The sequence below is a fragment of the Embiotoca jacksoni genome, unplaced genomic scaffold, assembly GCF_022577435.1.
Source record: "Embiotoca jacksoni isolate LCO1_2020_lvr unplaced genomic scaffold, fEmbJac1.0.p SCAF_98, whole genome shotgun sequence".
NCBI classification, from domain to species: Eukaryota; Metazoa; Chordata; class Actinopteri; family Embiotocidae; genus Embiotoca; species Embiotoca jacksoni.
In genome coordinates this window covers 719,000-742,500 of record NW_027185456.1, presented here as the reverse complement: position 1 = coordinate 742,500, position 23,501 = coordinate 719,000, and the positions used below count along the sequence as shown (strand labels likewise).

At 42.5% G+C, this 23,501-nt stretch overlaps 2 protein-coding genes across 3 annotated transcripts in view; both read right to left on the bottom strand.

Annotated features, from left to right (window-relative positions):
* Positions 1–151: 151 nt before the first annotated feature.
* LOC138193888 (vasoactive intestinal polypeptide receptor 2-like) lies at positions 152–18,700 on the bottom strand. 2 transcript variants are annotated; one of them, XM_069142182.1, is made up of 14 exons: positions 18,471–18,700; positions 18,255–18,392; positions 14,098–14,197; positions 11,842–11,949; positions 10,612–10,709; positions 6,537–6,634; positions 5,231–5,369; positions 4,991–5,141; positions 3,599–3,659; positions 2,843–2,912; positions 2,558–2,649; positions 2,062–2,200; positions 1,615–1,656; positions 152–1,530 (listed from the first exon to the last, which is right to left on the bottom strand). In XM_069142182.1, exons 2-14 carry the CDS (start codon positions 18,309–18,311, stop codon positions 1,357–1,359), a joined length of 1,329 nt encoding a protein of 442 aa, XP_068998283.1. In that variant the 5' UTR covers positions 18,312–18,392; positions 18,471–18,700; the 3' UTR covers positions 152–1,356. The 2 variants fall into 2 exon arrangements, with proteins under 2 accessions (XP_068998283.1, XP_068998282.1); XM_069142181.1 differs by having other exon boundaries at positions 18,255–18,700.
* A 554-nt stretch (positions 18,701–19,254) lies between these two features.
* Positions 19,255–23,501, bottom strand: part of LOC138193890 (disco-interacting protein 2 homolog C-like) — a 41,574-nt gene continuing 37,327 nt past the window's right edge. Inside the window, 1 exon segment of the mRNA XM_069142185.1 lies at positions 19,255–22,360. Within this exon segment, the coding sequence (XP_068998286.1) occupies positions 22,108–22,360 (253 nt within the window). The 3' untranslated portion in view covers positions 19,255–22,107.

Here is a 23,501-nt window from a genome sequence, read left to right as displayed (position 1 = left end):
CGAATAATCCCGACAAGCAAATTCAGAACCAAAACAGGATGTTTGGACTCCATCTGACGCTCGTAATCAATTTAAAAATACCAGTAAGTGATTAGGCGTGTATTATTTCATGTATGTGTGTGTATGAAATCACGTAGGAGAGAGAATGGACTCTATGATAAACGTTTTATACATTAAAACATAAAGTCATTACAGTCGTGTCGAAAAACGTACACATCGACATTAATGCTCAGTCGCCCTTCGCACATGAACACACAATCAGACACTAATATGCTCAACTGTGTAAAAAACAAATGACATAAAACACAAATCAATCAGTCTCTGTACAAGGCAAGTATGTGGTTTTGTTTTCTAAGTACTTTTAATCCAAACTGAATGCTGTCAGCTTCATTTTCTGCCGATACCAAAAATAATTCGCTCATATATTTAATTTAAAGGTAATAAATCCTCCGATAATTGTTTAGATATGGTAAACAAGATTATATCGATTTTAAAAAATACCCCATAATGGTGTAAATATGGCTTCAGATCCTTTTCCGTTAGGAATAATGGCTATAATTCAAACATATTTATGATAATATGCCCATCAGAGATCCATGTTTCTTTGAAAAATTCTTTAAAAAAGGACAATGAGGAGTCACATGAGCTACAGTGACCTGCACACCTCTTGAATTCACACATAAAGTCAACGTTTGTTCTCGCAGTACGGGACATTCATTAATAATTTAAAGTTTTAAAATCAGTCTGACGTGTTGCGAGATGTTTGAACTGAAGAGCAGAAACATGAATTTGACGAACAGACAGATTAAAGGCTGCGAGGATCGCCAGGAGACACAGGTCCTACTCTTAACGACCACTAGGGGCAGCGGGGCAGACAGTCAGTTTCCTTGTCCATATATAATTATATATATATATATACATATATATATATATTTGTTTTTTGGGGGGTACCTGTAAAATTATAAACATATTTTCAGATACATAAATCTGTATGGCTTGTTTTTTTTCATCTCTGTGGTTGATGTGTTTTTATGTTGAACCACAGATGACACGTTCACCTGTCGGCCCACAACAACTCTATAGATGAAGTATTTTTTGGAGTGAAAGTTGGATTTTTCTGCCTTTTAAAAAAACCAAACTGTAATCATATGAAATGTTGTGTTTGTTGATGCAGGAATCTTCAGCAGGTTGATCTGATATCACCGTGAAGGCAGATTCAGCAGCGACGTAAGAAAAACTCCAGGAAGTCTTTCGCCACGGAAAACGTCTTCAGTCCCTGCAGCTGCACGTGATTCATCCATCACAGAGTCCTTCAGCGAGACTTCTGAACACGAGCGTCGGTTCTCGGCCCCCCGGTCAGAGCACGGTGGTCTCGGTCTGCAGGATGGACTGAGCTCGGGAGCTCCGGGGAAACTGGGCCGAGTTGTCGGTGCCGTTCCGGCTCACCGACGTGGCGTGAAGCCGGTAGTCCTGTCCCACGTAACGCTTCAGAGATAAACTCCTCCACTTCCTCCGCAGCTCGCTCTGAACCTTGTTTTTCATACACAAGACAGAGATATTCAGAAGGATGGACTCGACAAGATGACGTGAGGAGGACTTTAAACACGGGCTCACCTCGCTGTTGAGGAAACAGTAGAGGACGGCCACGATGAGACCCTAAAAGAACACACATGTTACCGACCGATACATGCAGATCTGATGGTTCCCTTGTAAAGGGATTTAAAATGACCGAAAAAACACAGTCAGGATCAGATTGTCGTCCTTTGAGCTGCTAGAAAAACAAAACAAAAGGAGGATCCCAATCTGTCAGTAAAAAAAAAAAGAAGAAAATAAAGTTTTTTTTAACAATCAAAACAGGCAATAAACTGCAGACAAATGTAAACAAAATGCTGCAGAAAATGTTCGGTCCTTTTTTATCATTGTTGTCGGTATTTCCATCGAGTAAATTAAGTACGAAATATTTTCAGAGAAGCCTTTTTTTGTGTCTATTTTCCTCCTAAATAAAACAAGCAGATATTTTATTTATGATTTATGGCAGTTGAAGCCCGTCACACGTTGTACCTGGAAGGAGCCGAGGCCGAGGTCGAAGAAGATCTTGATTTGCTTCACGTTTTTGTCGGCCGGCTCCATCAGGTAGAAGAAGACCACGTAGTTCACCCCGAACAGAGGGATCAGCAGGAGGGTGGACTTGGCTAGACGCCTGCAAAAAAAAAACCACAGTTTAATTCACACAACAAAGAGCAGGCAAAAAGATTTCCTACAGCGATTTTCAGAAAAGCGGTGAGTTTCAAATGAGGCGTTTTTGTTCGGCCACTTTTCCCAAAAAAGAAAGAAGAAAAAAAAATAGAGGTAAAATTGGTTCCTCGCTGTTCTCTTCACTTTCTATCACCAAAAGCATTTTGAGGTTTTATAACAGCAAATTCAAGCAGCACCAAGAAACAAAAACATCTACTTGAAGTCCCAGCTCGTCTTCAGAAACAGGTCTGGTTTTTATTATGAGCTGGTCAAAGCAAAAAGCTGGACTGGAAGTTTAACGTCATCAGAAAGCTCACCGTACCGGTATTGTGATTGGTCGTTTCCTCCGACATCCGTGCAGCGCAGTTTCTGTATCAGGATACGAATGATGCTGATGAACAGGATGAAATTGATCTTGTGGAGGAAAAACAAGCAGAGAGAGACAGAGAGTCCTGTTAGTCGAGGTTTATACTTCAAACCAGAAAGATTAGTCAGAATCTGTGAAATCTGCCAAAAAAAAAAACACAAATTAAAACTTCTTGAACATTTGTTGAAGTGCTTTTAAATGGTCCAACAATAATAAATAATTATCTGGACAAAAACTCACAATGATGGACGCCATGATGGGCCAGTTGATCAGTCTGTCGGGGACGGGGTTGTCGTTCACCTCCCAACACCTACAAAATACTTCATACGTTAGTGGGATTGATATTATTATAGATTTATATTATAGATTATAGAGTTGTTTTGATTTATAGGCAAACTGAGCAGCCGCTAAAAATACTTCAGATGAACGTAAGAAGAAAGTTGTCAAGGCTTGAGGACGTGGAGAAATTTAATGGTCAAAGTTTTGGTCATATTTTCATAAAGTGGATGTTCTTGATGAAAAGTGTTGGCTCATGAAGATGCATGCAATTAAAAAAAATGGAAAATTGCAAAATAAAACATTAGTGTTCATTTTTAATCCTTAAAATAATCATGTCTAAGAACTGGAAGAACTTAAGCCCCGCCCACAAGTAACAGGCAAGCCTTGACTGCACCTCAGGTCACGTCAACATTTATTCTGTTGACAGAATAAAACCCTCAAAATCAAACAAATTTAAAAAAAAAAGGTCAAATCTGTCCAACTTAACAAAAATAAAACGTTTCTATCAAACATCATTTTGTGACATCAAGCAGGTGATGCTGTTTGGGGAAAAAAACAACAACACAGCTGCAGTTACCGCTTGTTGCCACAGGTGTCGCCAAAGACAACGAAACAGAGACCTTCGAGATTGTGCGTAACCTCGCATCGTGATCGTAGCACAGTTTGAACATCATAAAACAACCGAGCGTGTTTATTCATGAAGCCGGTGAGACTTACATGGTGTCCTCCAGGTTGATCCGACATACGACCCACGCCACCATGAAAACAAACGGGATCCCTGAGGGTCCGAGAGAGAGAGAGTCTGCTTAGGTTCAACCAGAACGAGGTGCCACACAGGAAATATGACGTCTAGACACACACACACACACACACACACACACACACACACACACACACACACACACACACACACACACACACACACACAATAAACAGCTGTGGCCCGGCAGTGATGCAGCAGCAGCATCATGCTGGTAGAGCGGGTGATGGATGGTGGAAGGAGGTGTCACGCGGCCGAGCGAACACAGATGCCAGCAGACTGTTTACCGGCCGAACTCTCACTAAACACAGCGAGTCCACTTCAGCAGCGTGACGCACTGTCTCTGTTCCTCTCACACCGTTTTGTGTCGAAACTAAAGTGGCACGAAGAAAAGAGAAACGGCCTTCCAGGAGGCAGAAAGGAACATTCAGTAAATAAAGATTTGATCTGGGTTTTATTTGACCTCCTACGACACTTTGAGAGAATTTGCAGCAGGCTTCACTAACAGTTCAACAATATTTATACAGATTACAAATATTACAATCAGACCAGCTGCAGTTACTGAATTAATCTCTGGTGATCTGTTTGTCTTTTAATTATGGATTCTGCTTCGTTTGTTTTTTTCCTAAAAAAAATGTTTAGAAATCCAAATAAAAACTGTCAAAACAAGAGATTTCATGCAGAACTGACTTGTAAACATGAGTGTTGTGAAACATGTCATACTTTTGGTGAAACATTGAAGAATACAACAGTCTTGCTGCTTCCAGTCCTCGTGCTCCAAGCCTGCTGACTAAAACCTCATTTCCCCCGTTGATATCTAAAATGTTATCGAGCTCATAGAACTTTTTGCAAGACAGTAAATAAGTGCACAATTTTCCCAATAAACTAAAAGTGTTGTCTTCATCTTTCGGTCAGAGAACCGCAGAAATGTGCATCATGGCCGACATCAGAGTTTTTGTTTGTCTTTGAAGAAGGTTATTATTATATGAAGATTATTTCCATGAGTTTGAACATATTTTTATATTTTCGTCTCCAGATTTCAGAAATGAACTGTTTTTTTTCTTCGGTTTCCCTTTAAGTTGCTCCAAAGTTGGTCGAATCATCTTATTTCACGTATTTAATGCACATTTTCAGGCTGGCATACTAAGTATGTTTTAAAACTTAAGTTTTACTTCGTAAAAGTTTGCATAAAATGTGGCTGCAGAGGTTTTTCATACTTGGCTTAGAAGTAGTTTTTTTTTAAGACATTTTCACAACTTAACTGGAATCCTGACCGAAAGAAAACAAAATACAAGATCAAACTCAGGTTGCAAAAAGAATAGAAGAATAAAAGGATGAAAAGGATGTACCCCATCCGATGAGCATGTAGACGGAGAGGCGGGTGGAGTAGGTGTGGATGACCAGCAGCAGCGTGTGCAGGTAGAGGCCTTCCACCAGCAGCCACAAGAAGTTGGCCATGATGAAGTAGTTGAAGAACACCAGGCTGGCCTTACAGCCCACCTGCAACCACAACAACACCACAACATTACTCCGTGACGTGGAACAGCGGGTGTTGTTGTTGTTGTTGTTGTTGTTGTTTTTCTGGTCACCAGTGAGGGCTGCGTGCTGCAGTCGGTGGTTTCGTCGTCCGAGAACAGCAGCGTGTCTTTGGTCAGCACGGCCGCGGCTCGCAGCATGAAGGACACAAACAAGTTCAGATGGATGTAGTTCCTCATGCAGTGGAGCTTCCTGCACACACACACACACACACACACACACACACACACACACACACACACACACACACACACACACACACACACACACACACACACACACACACACACACACATACCATAAATGTTAAAGAAGCGTGTTTATGGAGAGCGTCAGGACATGAATCCAGTGAAGGATCTGGTATCTAAACAGGCTGAGTGAACAGCTGGAGTCCGTCCAGACGGATCCACGACTCGCTGTCCTCACCCGGCTCGCCCTGCGTGTCAGAGGGCACACACATGTTCCAGAGACTATAAATAGGCCTTCATCGTATAAACCGCAGTAATTAATACACCCCGAGTACATTTATCATCACTTTCAGGGTTCATGTTTCCAGCTCTGCAGACAGATTTCACTCCAAACTGACAACAATCATCTCATATTTGATTCGATGTGTTTGTTAAGGAGAAACATGCAGCACATAAATGCATCTAAGAGCGAGCTAAATCACTTATTGGAGATATTTTCTGTTTTTAAACTATGTTACAGACACCAAAAGGAGATCCAGAAATAATTCTTGATGCTTTATTTTCCCCAACAGAAGAGACATGCTGACATGTTCAACTACACTCCTGTAATGTTAACGAGAAATGTTTCTGATGCAACTTTTCAGGGTAAAAAGTAAAAGTGTTAACAAAGTCAAACCTGAAATATCCTTTTAAAAATAGAAACCCACAAACAGGACACACTTTTCTTTTTGTCCTTCATAGGTTGTAATAATCTCAGCCGTTTATTTTGGAGGCTGCCGCCGCCCCCCCCCCGGAGGTTTTTTATTTGCATTTTTCACACTGCAAAAATCTAGTTGGAGTTTATTTATTTCTACACTTGAACCAGCTGATTTTAAGATTTCAGGTCAAGTAAAATTACTTCGCTGCACGGACCAATAATTTCACAGCTTTTAGGTCCTTATTTCCCCAAATTCAGTGGGGTTTTTTTTCTTGTATTTTGGCCAAATGTTTTTTGCAGTGCAGACGCCTTAATTTGTGGAGTTTATGAAATCTGTCTGTAAATATTGACACTGGGAGATGCACGAGGCAGATTCAGGAGAGTTCAGAGGTTCTGTTTCTTGTGGTTCGTGTGACTGGTGTGTGTGTGTGTGTGTGTGTGTGTGTGTGTGTGTGTGTGTGTGTGTGTGAGTACCTGAACAGACAGATGATGACGGTGCTGGTGAGCAGAGCGATGAGCGACAGGCTGTGGCCCAGCGTGGACAGAACCTGCACCACTTTGTAGAAGACCAGCTGGGAACAGAAAACACAGAACAAATCATTCCTCATCGAATCAGGAACGACGAGGTCGTCTGTCTGATCCAATCATGTGAAGCACAGCTGGCTTTTCCTTCCACGTGATGATTCATGCCTGCAGGTGAGGCTGGATTATACAATGATCTTTTCTGGTTCATCTAAATCGCTGTTCTTCTTCTTGAATTAATGGACACAGGCAGGTATGAATGTAGGAATTAGATTGAACTGACAGTTTAAGCCATGAGGGGGCGCCGCTTCCTTCTTCATTATTTAAATTTTTTTGTTATCTCTTGCTGTTTTTCGTTTTTACTTTCAGTGGTGCTGCAGCTGCCCGAACAAAGATTGTACGGATGCATGCAGTGTGTTTACAGTTGTTCACTCGCTCCACTTCTCGTGACTCCTGTTTCTTTTTTCTAAAAGTCCAGAGGCTCTTTCACAATAAGAGCGGGGTCGGAGGTCAGAGGGAAGATCTGGTCCATCTCAAAACAACTCTTCAGACCGACACGCAGATCTGGACTGTGGTGGAGCTGTGTTAATGCTGCCCACTGGGTGTGTGTGTGTGTGTGTGTGTGTGTGTGTGTGTGTGTGTGTGTGTGTGTGTGTGTGTGTGTGTGTGTGTGTGTGTGTGTGTGTGTGTGTGTGTGTGTGTCTCAGTGCCTGGCGTTCATCGCTCTCTCGTCATCTATAAACAACATTCCCCGTGTCAAAAACACCATCTGGCCGTTAACCGGACGTACACACCACGAGTTCACGTGCACTCGATATCTACATCCAGAGCCGCACAAACCCGTTCACATAAACACGTGCACACGTATAGCTCAGCGTACACGTGAACATATTTAAAAGCATATAAATATTTAGAAAATATGCATGTCCTCAGACGCTCAGTCATTGAACCCGTTTTCTTCGTCCATAGACATCCAAGAGGTTCCTGAACCGGTGGTTTAGGTATATTGAACCGGTGATTTAGATATATTGAACCGGTCGTTTAGATATGTCGAACCGGTGGTTTAGATATTGAACCGGTCATTTAGATATTGAACCGGTCGTTTTGATATCGAACCGGTCGTTGACGTCCATCACACGTACAAACGCGTGTCTGGACGGACGGATGTCATACAGACATGTTCCTGCGTTGTTGCCGGAGTCAGTTCTTCACTGAGCTCCAAAAAGTTCCTGTTGTTTCCAAATGTTCATCGCCGTTTCATACTTCCAGCAAATACGGTCAAACTACAAGAGATTTATTTTCCCGGATTTCTACGTGATAATTATGAGGTTCAATAAGAATGAACGAATCCTTAAAATTTACAGCAGATAGCCCTTTAATATTATTCGCGTTATCCTAAAATCTGGACTGCCTATTTTTTGGTGCAAAAACTTAGTTATACGAAGAGATGAGACGGTCTTCCTCCAAAATACGACCTCATAGGTCTTGTGAAAGTTGAAGGTAAAGTTAAGCGCCCTCTAGTGGTCGTAGTGGTTGCGTGACGTTATTTAAATCCGAACCGTGATCCGTGCCGGAGCCTCGAACCGGGAGGTCCCGGTGTGACGAGTGTGTGTTTGTGAGCCGAGAGCCAGCGGTGACGTCTGGTCTCCAGACAGAAAGCTTCAGTCTCTTCTCCAGGAAACGAAACAGAAGCTTCACCGAGAGTCAGAGCGGGAATCCCAAACCGGAGGGCTCAGCAGAGGATCACCAGCCAGCTGTGTGTGTGTGTGTGTGTGTGTGTGTGTGTGTGTGCGTGTGTGTGTGTGTGTGTGTGTGTGTGTAGATATTTGTGAGGGTCAATCTGAGGTTTGACGGTGGAGACGTTTCGTCGGTAATCCTGCACAAGACCTTCATATCTACTTTCACCTGCTGTGTTTCTTCTCAATATAAACTTGTTATCTAAAATATTTTACATGGAGAATATTATTTAAAAAACAAACGGATGACAACATGCACACGTCCTGAAAACTGCAGCGAACGTTTGTTCATGTTGACACGCAGAGAGGAAAGAAAAGAAGACAACAGACAAATACAGACGTGTGACGGACATGTTGAAGACAGAAAAATAAAGAAGACGCACGCTGAAAAGTTTGGAGACGACTTAGAGCGGGAGGTTTTCTGGAGCCGGTCCCCCCCCGCCCTCTCCCTAGTGGCCCTCGCTGGTATTGCACTTATAGGCACCTCTGCATTGGCTTCACTACAGTCTACGGCGCCACACGGAGAACCTGAAAACACGAAGACTCGGCACAGTAAACGTTTTTTTCCTGATATTCCTCTTAAACCTGGATGTTACCTTCTGGTTTAAAGCTCAGAGTACGACGGAGGGTCGCGGAAAGCAACCGCAATCACAGGCAATAACTGGGAAGGTCAGAAAATAAGCTCCATGGCATCGTGCAGGACGCCTCGGGGTCGGCAGGAAACACACACACACACACACACAGAGTCAGATGTGTCATTCAGCCCCATAATCCTCGATGGAGGGATTCAAGTTTTACCTTCATCTCGTGAAGGAGCAGATATGGGAACAGACGAGGGCGGATTAGACAGCAGAGTGTGCCGAGACCTGGAACTGAACCCGCCGCTGCGCTGGAGGAGCTGCAGCGTTAAGCCGGTGTCTCGCCGCACGGCAGGTACGCACAGTTTAAGGATGCGCTGAAGGATGTACTGAAGGATGTACTGAAGGATGCACACTGAGAAGTCCCCTAACACTTGTTACTTCTACAGGAAACAGGAAAAAAGAAGCCTGTGGTTCAGTAACGAGCCGGAGAGGAAACGATGACAGTTTTCACACCGTAAGAGCTTTTACGGAGACGTTTTTCAAGACCTCAAGAATGAGAACTTAAAAATTTCAAAGTCTGAGTCGGATCTTGAGATGTGTGTGTCGGTTGTTTGGTGAAATCCGTTTGTAGTTGGATATTTTTTTTTTTTTTTTCACTTTATTAATCCCCGAGGGGAAATTTCTTCACTACAGCAGGGGGGCTCTCAGGGGGGAGATGCTGCAGCAGGCTGCCACTAGCGTGGTGCCAGGTAACCTGACCTGAGGTGCATGTTTTTGGATGATGGGAGGAAGCCGGAGAACCCGGAGAGAACCCACGCAAGCACAGGGAGAACATGCAAACTCCACACAGAAAGGCCCAGGACCGGATTCGAACCCGGAACCTTTTTGCTGGGAGGCGACAATGCTAACCACTGCACCACCGTGCTGCCCTAAACATTTGACGTTCAGCGTTTGGTATTTCTTTGTTAGTCTGGCTCCACAACGCACAAACACACACACACACACACACACACACACAGAAGCTGCACGCTGATATGAAATCAGCCTCTTTTCATCACCACACATGAGAGCGCTGATGAATGAAAACGACTCCAAGCTTAAAGTAGATCAGAGAGATGCAACTTTTATACTGAGTTTAACATAAAGCGGTAAAACATTAAATATTGAAGAAAAATCCACAACCGCTTTATTTTTTTCTGTCTTTTCTATCCTGCTAACTGTCTTCCGGCCGCTCGGATTAATCTTGTGCCCCGCTGCAGGGGTCCTGACCCGCTAGTTTGGAAACAAGCAGGATAAACCGGCGCTGATTATGCTGCATTGATTGTGACTGGTGCATTGTGGGACTCGCGGCGGGACGCGCTGCCTCCATCTGTGATAAGAGTTGGTGTATCAGACATCAGACATGAGAAGACCTTCAGCGAGGTCGACATCCAACTGATCACACACATGATTAAAGACCTGGACGGAGAAAAGCAGCAGAAGAAAGGGAAAGTTTTCGCGGTAATAAAGCCAATGCTGCATGAGCTTGCTGGTTACCGTGGCAACCGGTTGCAGCAACTAACCCGAAGGTGCAGATTGGATTGAAAAAGCTGCACACAACCGATCGCCACACAGACACACTCAAAAAAACAAAACAAATAATTACACCGTTTAAGGTCTTTGAATATTATAAAACACACTCTGCACCAACACGGCGGACCCTGAACGCACCTCGGTGGGTTCGTCTGTGATGTCTGACGAGCAGGCGACGGAGATGTGGGGGTGGACGCCGGACCAGCCTCGCTCCGTGCAGTTCCTGCTGAGGACACCTGAGACAGACGCACATCGTCCAGTGGACCGATTAGTTCATCACAAACAGTTTGTTGTTTCTCTCACGGTCAGATGTTTTCACGTGTTGACAGCAGCGAGAGTCAGAACATTTTATCAGGCGGTGATTTCTCTTTTGATGCGGAGCAGCTGTTGTCATGGTGATCACATGGTGATTACATGAAAACACACATCGACGAAGAGATGGAGAGGGCGGTGATGGAGGAGATAAAAGGAAGCATGACGACAGATGGAAGCAGGTTTCTGTTCTCTAGAAAACACTAAAGCAGATTAAAAAGATAACTGCAGCTCGCAAAAAAGTTCAAGTGAACCATATTCATCCTTTAAAGGGAAAATGAGACTCCGGGGTCACCGGAGGGGCTGATGGGAGAGGAAAGGGAAGGAGGAAGGAGGAGGTGGAGGCAGACGACGGAGGACGGAGACGATCAAAGGCCGACGGACGAGAGGCCGTCAGCGTGATGGATGAAGCCGACTGAACCGGCTGGAAGACGACAGTTTGTGAAATCAGCTGTGAAAGGAAGGAAACTCCAGGAGGGCGACCAGCGGAGATTCAAAACGCTAAATCCAAACCCCCGGAAGATTTTAGGGGTTGAATCCAGAGTATCATCTGTATTTAAAAGAGTTCGTAGCTTCAGGTCTGTAAAATGGTTCTGATCCAGAAGTGTCTTCAGCTGCAATACCAGCGAGTGCCACTAGAGGTCGGCTCCAAAAAGCCTCCGGCTCCATAGACTCCCATTCAACTTCTCTCATCAAATCCAAAGTGAATAAAATGTGTCCATCAGTTATCTCGGTGTTGTTAGCTAAAGTCACTCCTTCTTCTTAGTTTTCTGGAGGTCCATCTGAAAATAATCCCTCATTCATTAGAAAAGAAGATTCAAGAAGACCTGTTTTTGGGGGCGTGTCTGTTTGATTGGTGTTTTGCCGAATTACTGCAGAAGAAGAATTACATCCATCAAAGATTCTGAAATTTGATCAAAACATCTACAATTATGTGCGATGAGGAAGACAAATGGAGGGCAGGAGGAGGAAGTGTGTGTGTGTGTGTGTGTGTGTGTGTGTGTGTGTGTGTGTGTGTGTGTGTGTGTGTGTGTGTGTGTGTGTAGTGAAACTCACCGTGCTTGCCAAACAGGAGCAGGAAGGGGGAGGGGCAGGGGAGGGTCAGCACCTCGCCGACCACCGCGCTGCGCCAACACGAGACGTTGTCCCACTCGCCGTGACATCCTGGACACACACACACACACACACGCACACGCACACGCACACGCACACACACACACACACACACACACACACACACACATTATAATTATGATTTAGCTTGCACAGAACTTCCTGTTTGGCCGAGCTGCTCGTTTTTAGACTCGTTGATCCTGAGCGAGCTGCTGGACGATAAATCAAGTGAACATCAAAGCAGCCTGCTGACTTTACTGCAGAGTAGAAATCCTGTAATTCAACAACTAAAAAGCCCCTTAAATGGTCAAATAATTGAGAAAACTGCTCCTTAACAGACCAAAGTGAAGATCTAAATGTTAGTTTTACTTCTCATGTCTAACGTAATTTAATATTTTAAGGTATTAAAAATCTAATTTGATGTATTTTTAAGCAACTTTCTGTAAAATGGTGCAATTTAATTGATATTTAAGGCATTTTTTTTTTATTTGATTTGAAGATTTAAGTGTTTGAAGGACTTTTTTTCTCTAGACAATTTTATTTTTGTAAATTTTATCATTTACTAATATGCTGATTATAATTTAAACTTTCATTAGTTGTTTATTGTGTATAAGATGTGAGATTTTCAGTGAGACTTGTTAAATATTTGTGACACAGAAGAAGATGTGTGAGGACAAATTCAGAGCTGCTTTTTACCTTTTAAGTTTAATTTACTGTCAATAATTAAAATATAGAAAATATCTGTAATCTTTGTTTGTAAGTTGCTGAATTGTTTGACTTCTCGTTCCAGAAATAACTTTCAGAAAATAAGCAAATGCAGCCGGTCGAGGTCCGACTTTGTCTGATGTTTTCACCTTGAAGATTAACACACACACACACACACACACACACACACACACACAGACACACGCGCACGCACACACACACACGCACATCTTTTCATTATCAGTGTGCTGAAACATTCAAACACTCGTAACCGTGAGTGTGTCGGTGTGTGTGTGTGTGTGTGTGTGTGTGTGTGTGTGTGTGTGTGTGTGTGTCTGTGCGTGTGTGTGTGTGTGTGTGTGTGTGTTCTCCAGTTTCACTGATTTTGTGGGCACAGAAACTTAAAAACAACCTGATAAAACTCGACCTGCTTTAAAGATGAACATGAGGTTTAAATTTGGGTCACGATTTCAGATTTTCAGATAAACGTTCGAGGAAACGAATGTGACGCAAACGAGACTCACTTCTGTTTCCTGAAATATAGAAAATAAATAAAAAATAAAAAAAGAGTAAAACCTCAAATTTAATAATTAAATAAGGACTGGAGGCACCTTCTTTATAAATATTCTAAATAACATATGTACCGTCAGCTACGTCAGACTTTTCAAAGTTACTTTTCTGTAAAGTATATATCTATATTTTAATGAAATGTAACACCAAATAACATAAACATTTATTTTTGGCTCTTCATGGGAAAGAATTCGGGCTCCTCTGCTGTTTAAACACGTCCTTCTTTGTTTTAGTTTGAAGTTCGTAGTCACAACATTTTCAGTAAGTCCTCACAACTGTTAAAAAGTTAAAGTGTTTATTGGGTTTGATGTGCTCACAACTACACAAAGACCAACATGTGTGTGTGTGTGTGTGTGTGTGTGTGTGTGTGTGTGTGTGTGTGTGTGTGTGCGTGTGTGTGTGAGAGAGTTGCTCAAAACTTCTGAGTATTTGGCTTTAGACCTAAATAAATGATTGATAGCGCGAGTGTTGCAACAGACTGAAACAGACACACCCTCCTCTTCATGAAACTGACCTTCGTCAACACACACACACACACACACACACACACACACACACGCAGATTTGTGTTTGCATCACTTTACATTGACTTACATTCATTTCCTGAATACTAAAAGTTTAATGCTGTAAATTATCGGGACTTTTTTTTGTCCCCAATTGGAGGCGAGTCCCCAAACGGTCATTGTGTGAACACGTGTATGTCCCCACAACGTCAGTAAAACAAGCACACACATATAGACTGTTTTTTTTTTTTTTTTATTCCTAATTCCAATTCCTAATGTGTGTTTTCATGTGTGTTTCAGAGTGTGTGTTTCAGAGTGTGTGTTTTCAGGTGTGTTTCAGAGTGTGTGTTTCAGAGTGTGTGTTTTCATGTGTGTTTCAGAGTGTGTGTTTCAGAGTGTGTGTTTTCAGGTGTGTGTGCACCTGCGGTATCCTCCGTCTGCTGCTGGAGTTGTGTGTGACACTCTCTCCGGGCTCTCTGCATCTCCCAGTAGAGCTGGCAGTGAGGAAACTTTCCATTAACCTGTTGGGAGGAAGGGAGGGAGAGGGGGGAATAAATATTATGAATATTATCTCCAACATGAACAAACCTCCTGTGAAGGTCAGAAGTTCAGCCTCTGCCTCGGCGTGTCTCAGATTATTCACGCTGCAGTTTGATGAACGTTCTTCAGCTTTCTGGACTAAAGTTCATGTTTCTGTAATCGGCTGACATCCTGCAGTTTTAAGGAGGATGTTTTTAAACCGCTTCCTCAAATTGGACATTCAGGTCCCAATTTTATCTTTATGTATTTCGGAGAACTGCTGGACCAAAGTTTTTATAATTAACAAAACTGAAGGACTTTGAACTATAAAAACACATCTGAATTGGCTTTCAGCAGATTCTGTTCTCGGCATTCGTCGATGCACAAACAATCACTGGATGATTTTGATGCTGAAGAAAACCTAAAAACGTGATGATTCTCAATGGACTTCTGAATGGAAAAGTTCTCTTTCCTTCGATGGTACCTGGTACCTTGTACCTGGTACCTGGTTAACGTTGCGCTTCTTTTTACCGCCTTTTCTTCTTCTTCCTTTGTGTGAGTTGTGAGCGGACGACGCGTCGCCGCCACCGTCCGTCTCCGCCGCAGATTTCATTTGAAACAAAATCAGCTCGTTAGATTGAATTAACTTCACCTCGTTAGCACCGACTGTACCGACATCTACCGCTGAGGGCCAAACGAGAAACCTCATTTCATGCTGCTTCGCCATCTTCAAAACAGTGTGTGTGTGTGTGTGTGTGTGTGTGTGCGTGCGTGTGCGCGTGTGTGTGTGTCCCGGTATCCAAGGACACACACTCAAACAGAGTGTATACAAAGGGCATCGTGAACAATTCACACAAAGAGAAACACACTTAAACATGTGTCAACTTGACTTCATTGATATACTGAGAGTGTGTGTGTGTGTGTGTGTGTGTGTGTGTCTGTGTGTGTGTGTGTGTGTGTGTGTGTGCGTGCTGGGAGGTCTGTTTACACGTAGATATACTGATGTGCTCAGCAGCATTTCAGAGCTGCCAGTGTGTTTATACCTCTCACACACACACACACACACACACACACACACACACACACACACACACACACCTCATTCGTCAATCAAACTTCACTTCTGACCGAAGGACGAAGCATCCCAGCTGACAGACGACTGGAGGCGTTTTCACTTTGACTTTTGTGTCCTCGAATTATAAAAGAAAAACCAAACACTAAAATCAAAATAAGATAAATTATCAGTCGATCAGATTTTAATAAGAAAAATAAAAACAGCATAACGAGACATAAATAGAAAGGTTTTGTTATAACTAATTTATCGACATTATAAGGTGTGAAATTATTGTTATAACAAGATGTATGTTGCGATTGCGTGAAAATATAATCTCATAACTTTCACGAGTGATTTTTTTCTAAATATCTAATAAACATTTGACTCTGCAGTAAACTCGAAGAAAGAAGTCTGAATCTGAACTATAAGTATAAACTCGCTGTTTGATTCTGACTTTAATAAACTAAACAAATACATCACAAGTAAAACACTTTTATAGATGTTTTATACATTATGTTTTACATATTTTCTAGGCTTTAAAACTACAAAGACTGATGTAGACTCCAGATGTTCCTGAAGGGGGCGCTGTGCTCTTCTGTAGTTTTACAACTCATTGAAAATTATCCTGCCTCTGATTTAGATCCAGTCTTTTTGGCTCCATTTACTGCTTTTTAAAAACAAATAAAAAAACAACAACAACTATAAATAGAAAGCAGCAACGAGCAGAAGATCAATCATGTGACCTGATTTAATCCGCCGCCGTCCAACAGACGACATAATCTCTGTCATCATCTCATGAGCGCAGACACACAGGAACACACAGATCCATTACGAATACAGGATCAAATATTCTGGATTAAATTAAACAAACGAATGTTGTTGTTGTTTTTTATGTTTTTTGTCCGGTTTGTAACCCCGAAGCTCGTCTGACCTCGACGCCACCGATCGAACTCACTGAGCTTTAAGTTTTAAGGCTCTGAAAGTAAAATACTGACCACAATATAGTTTCAACTTTTCATTGTTGTTGTTGTTTATCCAGTTCAATGGTTAAATCTAGAGGATTTCCTTTCATGAATAACACTCGTCGGTATCCGCAGTGACAAGTGACACTTAAAAAATGACGTGGTTTGGTAGATAGTCGAACGTGGTCTGAAAAGATCGGGAGCCTCTGTGATGGAATGCAAAGTTGTTGCCATGGCGATGGATGATATTTCAAATACAGGGGGTGTCATCAATTCAGTATCTGACCGAATGTGAATTATGGTCACAGTCTCGCCTTCTGCTCATCAGATATGATGCGAAATAACGAACTAAAAAGGACATTAAGATGTCACAGTATGGCCAACCAACGTGTTTCATAAGGTCACAGTGACCTTTGACCTTTTGACCACCAAAATGTCATCAGTTCCTGTTCGAGTCCAGGTGAACGTTTGCACCAAAGTTGGGGAAATTCTCTGGAGGCGGTTCTGAGACACGGCCGATATCATCAGAGTTCATCTAACGTGAAATAGACACGCCCGTCCGAAACAGCAAAAGCGTGAGACGGCCACGCTCAGCGTTGTCAAGGCGTGAAAGTTACACGTTTTGTTTCCTGTCATGTGGGAAAGTGAAACTCAAGAACAACGTTGTTCCCTTCTCAGATTCAAACCAGTTAGGAAACAAAAAAACAACGGCTCAAGAACGACGATGTCACTTCCTGGATTCAAAGCTCATCATCGCTCATTTCTGCACGGAGTCAGAAACACGGAGCCCGAAACGGACTCCAGCAATCATTTCAACTCTTCACGTTATGTTTGGTCCTGACGTCAGCTGCAGGACTCTGCTCTCCACCGATCAATAACGGGAGCCACAAGTCGTTCACCTGCAGTCTGACTGTTGGACATTAACACACACAACTGACACACATTTTCTTTTGTGAGTGTGAAAAAAAAGTTGTTTTTGTTGCTGCATGAAATCAGATTAAAAAGGTCAATTTAAAGTTGGAAGATTAAACAGAAGCTGATTTAAATCACCAGAACAAAAACAAACAACAAAAAAAACAGTCTGGATTCAGTTTGTTTTTGAAGTTCTGCTACCAGAAGTTCTTAAACGGTTCATTTCAGAAGATGAAACATCGCCGAGAGTTTTAACTCTGAAAAAATAACCCACACTGCAAACCACAACTCATCAAATGCAGATAATGTAGAATATTATTTCAGGAAAGCTGTTTTTTGTTTTTTGTTTGTTTCTACGTCCTCAGAGTAAAACTTCAGATGAGTCACGGTTTCTTTTACTCAGTGGATTTGTGGACCGATGACGTCACCGCGGCTGCATCTGCCGGAGTAAAGACTTTAAGGACATCATCCACTCGAGCTGTCTGGCGTCACCTCACAAACCCTCAGAGGAACAGTCCGGGCTTTTTAGCGGATGATCAGCCCTATTAACAAAGTGAAGGTCTAAATATAGAGCCGAGACTAATGTGTGAGTCGGGCCTGAATATGAAAAATTAAGCAGCAGCAGCAGCACGTCCGGAGAGTCAATCTATAATTCATGCTACAGTTAAACAACGAAGAAGCTGCAGCAGCTTCATCGTGCAGAGTAAAGTTCTGTTCGGGACCGTTTACACATCTGGATAGTCCAAAGAGTGTCACATAAATAAGACAAAGAAGAAGCGAGAGGCTTCAGACCGTGCAGACAATGAAAGTTATAGAAATCTATTTTAAAAAGGTAGGTATACATGTAGGAGTTCCAGGAAGGACATTTATTTTTAAATTAAGAAATATTAAAACCCAGTAATGATATAAAAACACAAAACTATGACAGAAGATGAAAATGTTCAGTATTATTGTAAGAAATATTTCAAAATGGCCAAAAAAAAAAAAGAAAAAAAAAAAGAAAAATCACTGTAAAGTCACCTTGACCAGTAAAATTAGGGTTTTAAAAGTGGAAAAGCTCATTTTCAAACAAACATTCACATTTTCATCAAATGAAGTGTCCCGATGATGATGATAGAGCGCAGGACTGACCGTGTGGATGAAGGTGAAGCCGAGCAGCAGCAGAGCGAGCCGGTGCGTAAAGGACATGGTCACATCTCATCCACCGGGACATCGGACTGTCATCCTCAGCAGGAAGCACGTGCGCCGAGGCGCCAGCAGGCTGCAACACTGAAGTTTGGACGGAAAGTTCTCCTGAAAATCAGATTTCTGCACCTTGGGGTTTTTTTTGTTCCCACTTTTACGCACAGTTTCATTCACAGGTTCCGACCTCACTGTGGCTCGTGGAAGGAGGATTACGTGTCAGTCAGAGGCAGCAGGTTGGAGGGAAACGTTCATCTCGCTGGTGGAGGAAGATTAAAACTCTCAGGTGAAACAGTCCAAACGGACCCGAACCAGGAACCAGGAACCAGAATCCGCGCTGCGGTGAGTCCAGTGAGCGGAGGTACAGTGAGGAGGTGGTCCGGGCTCTCTGCCTGTTCAGTTGTTGTTTTTTTTAAGGCAAAGCGCGTTCCCGTCACACGTGTCCCTCAGGACGCCCAGAACGGATTGCGCGTTCACGCCGCCGAGACCTGAAGGAGCTTTCTGGTCTGAACGTTTGTATTGACATTGAAAAACAAACAGCGACCTCATGTGGAAACTTCTGTCATGAAAAATAATTATGTGTATTAGGGAAGAAGTTTGGTTCCCAAACGCCGGTCCAGGGACCTGTAAAGGTACCTTTAATTGGGGTCCAGCGGTCCCAGGAAGAAAAAAAAAAATTAAAAAAAAAATCCTGATTTAAAGAGCTGATCATGAATAATTTTTTTCTAGGAATGTAGACTGAAGGTGAACTTATTAAAAACAGATTTTTCTCTAAATTTGACAACTTTATATTCTGATTTTAAAATGAATGTAAACTGTAAGATGTCAAAATTAAAGATACAAAATAAATGCATTTAAAGGAATATTTTTTCTGTCATCTCCCACTTTGTTTTATTAATAATAATAATGATAACAATAATAATAATAATAATAATAATAAAGAGTAGTCTGAGTTTTAGCCAATCAAAGCACTTTATTGCACTGTATAGTGTGACGGTGAGCCAATAGCAGGCTCTTATAAAAGTGTCATTTAATCTTTTTTATCATGTGTACAAAACAAGTCACACACACTTGTACCGTACAAAATCAACACTATTTACATACAATACACACACACACACACACACACACACACACACACACACACACACACACACACACACACACCATGCAGTCTCTCTCCCATCCAGCCTCGAACACAGACGAGTCCTCCAGGTTTCTGATGGGAATTTCCTTCCTGATCGATTTCCTCCACCTCACACACACACACACACACACACACACACACACGCGCACACACACACACACACACACACACACACACACACACACTCTCGGGGACTGAAACATGACCGCTACGCTGCTACCAACAAACCCAAACTGCTAAGTTAGCCGAACAAGCGCTAAACAACTTCTGATATGCATAAAGATTTTTTTTTTCCTTCAGATAAACATGAGGAGAAAAAACAAAACAAAGATAAAACAAAGAAGAAGAAGAAGAAGTAGAAGAGCGATGAGATGATGTCACACATGATTCACCCACAGGGATGTAAACAAGCGATGGATGAACTTCTCCGAACGACATGGACACTGAATAAAAGGTTTTAATTCGCAGAATTCCCAGTTCGTCTCAACGAACCGATATCTTTTAAAACTTTGAATATAGTTCTTTATGTATCTTAAAATCTGATATAGCCTCACTACGTTTGTTTGAGTCAGTGCACATAAGCTGGTAGCGGTTGTACCGAAGAACCGGAGGATGTTCTTCACTGAGGATTCAGTGTGGCGAAGGTCCATTTGAACAGTTTTTTACTGATTATTTATGGTAATTAATAATTCTAACTTCTTACTGAGTTGCGATGAAACATTTTAGTTGTCTTAATGGCTGCTTTTGTCATTATTTTGGTCTGAGTGACTTAGATTGCTGTTAAAAGGGAGTTTTTCCTTCCTGCTGTTGGAGGGTTTTCCTCCCGTTAAGAGGACAGTAACGTTTTATTTCCAGTAAAAATACAATAAACAGACATTTAAGAAGTCCGTTTAGCGTATTTTTACTCGTGAAAGTCGTCCGTGCTGTTCGACGGTCCTGGAAGTGAAAAACATTCAGGTTTGTTTTGACGACCGCAACACATGCAGACGATTTTATATATATAAAAACAACCATGTCTGACTGCCTCCAACCTTGTGACCAGGAAGAACAAACGGAGGCGCCACAGCTGGTTTCTGGTATTTCGAGTCAGAAGAAGAAGATAGAGACCAATCATAGAGAGATATTAACCTCATGTGACGGGCAGCAGATGAATCCCTGCAGTGAAGAACATCCTTCGGGGGATTATTGCTACAATAGGAGCTTTTTCTATGTAAACTTTATGTGGAGTTCCCTTTGAAGCGACAAACTCCAGATGTTGCTGCAGTTCAATTTTCGTGTGCCGTCGGAAAGTCGGTCTCAAGTCTCTTTTTCTTTTTTGTTTGGGCTCGTGGAGTTCGCCCACTGTTTGGTCCGAACGAGGCCTGAGGAGGTCGATGATCCCGGATTCATCGTAACTGTCAGAAAAGATGAGATCGATCTTATTCTGTCTCATTAATCAAATCAAAAAAACGGAAAATCAGCGTTTCTGATTGGCTGCTGGTCAAATGTAAAACTGCAGGAACACCTGGATGCCTTTATAAAAAAAACTCCCTTTAAATAACCACAATAATAATCTTCCTCTGATATTCACACAGTGCACTTTGCTCAACGAGATGCTTTGGGTGCTTTCAGGACTGAATCTCACCGGTTTGCAGCGACGAGAACCGAAAGACAATAAAAACAAACGACGATCACTGTGCGTGTTAACACTTCACACAAAAACACATTGCACTTTTTGTTTTTGCCAGAAAGGTCACAAAATAAAAAGTGAACCTCTCAAAAAACTTTCATTCAGAACAGAAAAAGTTTTTTTTTTTCATTTTTTTTTTTTTCAGTGAGTTTCTTCTTTGATCGTCTCGGGATAAAAATCTGTTCAATTCACTCTGAAACTACGTAAAACGTCCGTAACGTCGACACGGACAGATGGACACACACACACACACACACACACACACACACACACACGCGCGCGGGGTGCGGGTGGAGAGAGCTGCATATAGGGGCTACTACACCTCATTGTGTTTTAGGTACCTCTCCATATAGATTATTATGTCTATTTACAATATTTATATTTTTACAGGAATCTGGCTGCCCCGGCTCTAATTGAAATAATCCATTTTTTTTTGTGTTTGTATTTTTCTGATTGGACCATAAAACATGATGACAGATACAGTCGCTAACATTTTTTTTAGTTTTTTTTTTAGTTTTTTCTTTCTACCTCCTAAAACTTGGGTAAGACGACGCGCGGCGCGGCGTCCCGTACACAGTGTTCCCCTAAGGCTTTCTACAGTGACGAGCTCCTGGTGACGGTCACGAGATCGAGCGGGGGTGCAGAAATGGTTCGTAACACCACTGAGCAGTCAATCAATCAGTCAGTCAATCAATCAGTCAATCAATCAATCAGTCAGGCAACCAATCAGTCAGTCAATCAATCAACCGGCACAACACGACTTTAAAGAAAACGGACGACTGAAGACCACACCGTACGCAGGTTCAAAAATACAGTACATCTTGATTCTGGGAAATAAATGAACAACAACGGCGATATGCACAGCATACACACGCATGCTCTCTCTCTCTCACACACACACACACACACACACACACACACACACACACACACACACACACACACACACACACACACACACACACACACACACACACACACACAGGCTACATGTTGTAGGCCACGTAGATGGGGTCGAGCTGGTCTTGTAAGAAGCCGTCGCGGAGGTGCATGCGCTGTTTCTCGCCGCGCGAGTTGATGGGGATGACGCCGATGTCCGTCACCACGACGACGCCCACGATCAGGTAGTGCTCCTCCAGCACCGCCTTGGTCACCATGGGAACCAGGTCCAGGGCCTCCTGCTCGGAGCCCTCCAGCTCCACCACCACCACCAGCAGGTTGGTCCAGGGGAAGACCGCGCTGGACGGGGACAGACGCACACAGCGGGACGATTAAAACTCAAGTATAAAATACAAAATACAAAAATAAATAAATATCACATGTTGCACAAAGCTGCAGAGAGCTCGAACTATTTGCCCCGAATTTACGGTGTTTTTGTCGCCTCCTCGTTTCTCTGAATCTCCAACAAGAGGTCAGAGAGCAAAGTTAGCTGGAAATAAACCAGAATGAACTTTAAAACCACTTGAGGGAGCAAAAACACAAACTTTCCACAGATCACCGCCGACTTCTACATGATGGTTTCCTCTCATGAATTTTAGTCCAATATTCTTCCTTTTTTTGTTTTGATCTCCGTGTTGGTCTCCACCACCTCCTGAGGAAAGACTCTGACTCTTTAGCTGCTCTTTGCTCCACTTTCTGCTTTGGTTCTCGTTGGAAATTGTGTTTTTATGTTTCCAACATATTTTTTTATAACTTCCTTTTATATGTAGTCTTTTCTTTTCTTGTGGAAGATCATGACGCAGCGTGTGCAGCAGCTGTTTGACATTAAAGACTAAAACTAAAGTTGAGGAATAGATACGTCTGCTTTTTTATTTCATTTGGTTTCCAGCCTCTCGCTGCCTGTTTTCATGGCTGCAGAGCGGAGACACTGATCCACCGGTTTGTTACTTCCAGGCCAGATTACTGTGACTCCGTGTTGTCAGGACGTCCCTGCAGCTCTCCGAAAAACTTCCAGCTAATCCTGAACGCCGCGACGGGAGCTGACGGGAGAGAAAAACGTCTCCGGCGTCTCAGCTTGACTTGCTGAAAATGAAACTGAGACCACAGTTTAAGGTTCTACATCAAATTTGCAAAAGTCTCATTAGCGACTTCATGAAAAGGACAAAATGGGCCACAAAACCAAAACAATGAGCTGAAGGAGGCTAAATGAGAGATTGCTTTCAGGTTAAAGAATGTCATTTGAGTCATCAGTAGATGTTGAGGAGATTTTAACACTATTCATCAAAAACTAGAAGCAGCAGGTGGAAACTCAAAATATGATTTAGTACTTCTGGGAAGTTTTAATTGAAGTCAGACAAGTTTGAGATCAATAAAGTACCTTCATGCTTGTTGTGTATTTTACGTTATACAAGTGTTGCTTCCTCCTCCTCCTCCTCTTCCT

Bases quoted from the DNA above. Each gene is read 5' to 3' on its own strand.
- LOC138193888 (XM_069142181.1), bottom strand. From the start codon at position 18,311: ATGTCCTTTACGCACCGGCTCGCTCTGCTGCTGCTCGGCTTCACCTTC. The intron at 14,198-18,254 runs GTCAGTCCTGCG...TCCTCCCAACAG, and splicing joins GCTTCACCTTCATCCACACG to GTTAATGGAAAGTTTCCTCA. The intron at 11,950-14,097 runs GTGCACACACAC...GTGTGTGTCCAG, and splicing joins GCAGACGGAGGATACCGCAG to GATGTCACGGCGAGTGGGAC.